The sequence below is a fragment of the Microtus pennsylvanicus genome, chromosome 11 (assembly GCF_037038515.1).
Source record: "Microtus pennsylvanicus isolate mMicPen1 chromosome 11, mMicPen1.hap1, whole genome shotgun sequence".
Classification (NCBI taxonomy): domain Eukaryota; kingdom Metazoa; phylum Chordata; class Mammalia; order Rodentia; family Cricetidae; genus Microtus; species Microtus pennsylvanicus.
The window spans coordinates 70,208,643-70,213,557 of NC_134589.1; the positions used below are offsets into that span (position 1 = coordinate 70,208,643).

General features: G+C 39.5%; 1 protein-coding gene across 1 annotated transcript; it reads right to left on the minus strand.

Annotated features, from left to right (window-relative positions):
• Nucleotides 1-4,015: 4,015 nt before the first annotated feature.
• LOC142859435 (transcription elongation factor 1 homolog) lies at nt 4,016-4,261 on the minus strand. The gene has a single exon (XM_075989606.1). The coding sequence runs from the start codon at nt 4,259-4,261 to the stop codon at nt 4,016-4,018; it is 246 nt and encodes an 81-aa protein (XP_075845721.1).
• Between the last annotated feature and the right edge of the window lie 654 nt (nt 4,262-4,915).

Consider the following 4,915-nt stretch of genomic DNA (forward strand, 5'->3'; position numbering starts at 1 on the left):
AGAAGAAAACAAGCTCCAAGTGGAGTCTCTTTGGTGCTCAACATTCTCTTGGGAATAGATTTGTGCTGTCAGAAGCAGTCATGTCTCATGTAAACAGAACCCTAAGTTACTTAAATGTCATGTTCTACAGATCCTCGAAGTGGTTGAAGATTCCCTGTCTAGACAGAATACAGTCCCTATATATCTAAAGAACCTAATTGATCTGACTGTATGTACAACAAACATGAATAACTATTGACCTATAATAATTAATACCTGTATAACTTAAAGACTAAAACTTCAAGTTAGAATATTAAATAATCTGTAAATAAATGTGCAACAACTGAGGATAGTGATCTCAAAATCTAAACAATTTATAAGTATTTTGATCAGAGGTAGGAGTAATATATAATGCAATATTAAAATATATCCTAAAAGTTGTGTCAATATACAAAGTGTCCTAAATCGAGGTAAAAACAGCATATATACAATCTGACAAAATAACTTTGCATAGGTGTACAAATGTAAACAAAAGTAACAGATATAATTTTAACTTGTATCAATATATAAAACTATACCAATGTAAATTATCCATAAATAATAGCTCACAAGTATTCACTCTATTACCCACTATTACTATCTCCCCCCCTTTCTTAATAAACATAGTTTTCAACCCAGCCCTTTATCTAATAAAAGTAATAATCAACAACCTCTAAACAGTGTTCCCAGCCCTATGGATAAACTTTTTGGGAATATGGGAGCAGTCTCCTAGAATTGCTTCCTGTGTCATGGGGGCAATGTTCTCTTAATGGGATCCTGCAAAATTAAAGTGATGGTTAAGCTTCAAAATTACTGTCTAGTATAGTTGCAAATAGTTTCCAAGCAGTCAATAGATAGGGTTTTTTTTTTTCCTTCAAAATTCTTATTTGGAGTCCTGGCCAGAATGTCATGAGAAGGTGCTCCATTTCAATAGCTAGTACCCAAATAAAGAAGCAGTCTTATAGTAGTGCTGTCTGCATCACGATGTCATCTCAACTAGGAAGAGTTGTTGCTGTGGGGCCCCAACTTTCTGGAAACTTAAAAGATTCGGGCTGGGGGGGGGACTTAATTGGGGGAGGGGGAGGGAAATGGGAGGTGGTGGCGGGGAAGAGACAGAAATCTTTAATAAATGAATAAATTAAAAAAACAAAACAAAACAAAAAGATCACTGCAGAAAAAGGATCTGTAGGAAAATCTATTGTTCATCATGAAGAACTTAAACGTCATTTATATATACATACATTCAATTAAGAATGTGATATAGACAAAAAAGGCACGGAGAAAGTAAAAATTTTTCCTAAAGTCTTTCTTCTGTCCCATACCAGATGGCTCACAATATGAGACAGAAACTCTAAATGTTGCTTTTAACAACACACTTGGATTTAGAGAAGTACAGAGCCATTGTCCAATTCCAAAAGCAGCTGAATATATTAACATATATGGATTCATAAACAATATTCTGTTTTCTAGATGCTCCTTAGTGGATAGTTATTTTTTCTTCTGTCAGCATGCAAACATCCAGAGTCTCTTGAATTTTTGATGATGTGTATTTTCCTGCAAAAATAAGAGCAGAACCCTGCCCTAACTCTTATGAGCTTTGCTCACCACCATTGTGAGTGTGGTATCATTTTTCTTTTTCAAGAGGTTTCTCCTTTTCAAAGCGAATCTTTATTAATTTTGATGGTATTCATAATTTTTCTTTTCCTGTGGAAACAAGAGCGAAACCCCTTCCCCAAAGTAGCACATCTCCTGGTTTCCATTGTGAGGGCAACACATCCTTGAAACACACTGGTTGAGTCAATTCAGAAGTTTTTTTCCATTATCCAATGCCTCTCCGCTGTTGTTTTTCCTTTCTCATTAGCGTTAAGAAAATTCAAGGTTAGTAAAGCATTATGCAATCTATTTCTGGGGGTATTTTCTGTCCCTTTCTGTTTGTTCAGCATATCATTTATAGTACAATTTGACCTTTCTATAACTGCCCGACCTGTAAGATTATTTGGTGTACCTGTAATGTACTTTATATTACAATAAGCAAAAAAGCGTTTCATTTTCTTAGATACATATGCCGGACCATTGTTTGTCTTTATTTGTGCAGGTATACCCATGATGGCCATAACTTCCAAATTCTGAACACAATGAACTTGATAGAAGAGAAATTAAAGGGAAATTAAAGGAAAAGAGCCTTTAATGCACGTGACTGGAGACACTTCCTAAATATAACCCCAGTAGCACAGACACTGAGATCATCAATAAATAAATGGTACCTCCTGAAACTAAGAAGTTTCTGTAAAGCAAAGGACAAGTCAATAGACAAAAAGATAGCTCATTGAATTGGAAAAGATATTCACCAACCCCCACATCAGACAAAGGATTGATCTCCAAAATATATAAAGAACTCAAGAAATTAGATATCAAAATTCTAAACAACCCAATTAAAAAATGGGGTACAGAACTAAACAAAGAATTCTCAACAGGAGAATCTCAAGTGGCTGAAAGACACTTAAGGATATGTCCAACATCCTTAGCCATCAGGGAAATGCAAATAAAAACAACTCTGATATACCATGTTACACCTGTCAGAATGGCTAAGATTAAAAGCAGCAATGATGGCTTATGCTGGAGAGGATGTGGAGTAAGGGGAATACTCATCCATTGATGGTGGGAATGCAAACTTGTGCAACCACTTTGGAAATCAGTATGGTGGTTTCTCAGAAAATTAGGTATCAACATACTTCAGGATCCAGCAATACCACTCTTGGGCATATACCCAAAAGATCCTCAATTGTACTAAAAGACATTTGTTCAACTATGTTCATAGCAGCATTATTCATAATAGCCAGAACCTGGACACAACCTAGATTCCCCTCAATCAAAGAATGGATAAAGAAGATGTGGCATATTTACACATTAGAGTACTACTCAGGAAAACGGCTGAGGCTAGGTATGTGTAGGGAGTGTCCCTGCACGGAGGACCAGAGAGGCCATTGTGGGAAGCTGTGAAGATAAAGCCTGGATTTTTGGAAACCCAAAGATATTCGAGTTGACAGAGCCATAGGACACCGGCAAAAGAAAGCTTCTATCAGGGACTAGAACCAGCCCAGGAGAAATAACCATTTGCTGTCAACAAAACTGAAAGAAGTTGGGGATCTCAAGAGCATTTTGACATCAGACATAGAGATGCAGAGTTTGCAATTGGCCCAGCTGGTTCTCAGTCTTGCTTTGGTCCAGTACTTCCTCGCTGTGCTCCATTTCCTACATTGTTGTAGAGAAATGTGGGCCCTGTGCCATTATATATTGCAAATATATTATCTGGTCTTTTATTCTAATTTTACAGAAAATTACAGGTAAGAGATTACATGAATCACTCAAGAGACTTTGAACTCTGAACGATTAAACAACTTGGCATTGGACTTTTCCAGAATTGAAATGACTTAGTGATTTCACAGAAATAGAAAAAGGAGAGAATAGGGCATAAAGAACAAGGTCCTGGACATTATTTGAATTTCAAATTTTATTCTGATATGAGGTGTGTCGGGGGGGGGGGCAACTGGTTACGACATGACAGGTGCTTACACAGTTTTCTAGAAATAGCATGTTTGGGTTTTTATTATCTTTACTGGTGATCTGGATGGTTCTCTGAGTCTGAGACTTCTGAGGAAGGTTGGGGTCTCCTGGGACAGAGGCTTAGACCAGGTGTGACGATGGCCATGGAGAGCTCCTCTTGAAATGATTATGTCACTTGAGGAATACGGTTCTGAAATTTGAGGCCACCTTGTGCTGCGTGGTGAGACGAAGTACCTTTCGCCTTCACTCCAGCTCCAAGCAGCCAGGGCCACCATGACAATCACATCTACAGTCATACACACACGTCTACTCATTCACATCCACCCCATACACAGAAGGAAGGTTTTCACAGCCCTGGACCAACACCCTGGAATGTCTCTGGATTGGTACCCAAGTCTGGACCTGTTGAAGGGCTAGGTCCTTGCTCTTGCTACTAATTAACTGCCTCGCAGGCGTCTATCCAATCGCTGTACACATCCACTGGGTCTGACAGATTTGTAATGCGTGTCTGGAACTCCTCTAGGCACACGGCACAGGAGATGACTCCAGTCTTGCGAGCATGGTTCATTTTAACATCACAAGACTTCTCATGGTTGCAGAAGGGGCACGTGAACTGCGTGTCCAGAGGTTCTGTCCCCTTCTTGGGGAGTAGCTTTCGTTTCGACTTCTTTCGTCCCATGGCTGAAGGGGGATGAGAAAATGAAAAGAAAGGAAAAAGACAAAAGGTTAGTGGACGAACATCTGCATTTGCTTTGTTAACCTTCCACACTGAGAAAGGGTGGATTTGGAAATAACTCTTTGGGGCAGAGCCTTGACTTAATTCTGAGTCATAGACCAATGCTGGGCTATCTGATGTCACCATGTTTCAGAAATTGAAAATCAAGTAGAAAAGTGTGTTCCTAGTGCTGGGGAGAAGAGGACAGAGATCCAGTCAGTGTTTAAGAGTATAACTGAGATGGACACTTGAGTTCTAGAACAGTCTGGCCTCAGAGAGATTGTGGGTCATTAAAGGAAAAGGAGGGCTTGGGGGCAACATATAAAGAGAGAATGGAGGAAGGGAGGGAAGTGAAATCAACTAAGGTGTGATCTGGATGGTGGGTGTCCCGGATCCCAGCCCTTGTTCTGTGCCGACCAGCGCCTAGGCCTGGATTGATGGTAGGTTTGGGACCAGTCTAGCCATCATTACACTCTATCTTAGATACGTGAATATGTAAAAGTAAGATATGTTCTCCAGGTCAGACGCCCATAATCCTAGAGCTAGGAGGAGCTCAATCAAGGGTAGCCTGTGCTGCACACAGAGAATTTCTGTCAAATGGAGACAATTACTTAGGAA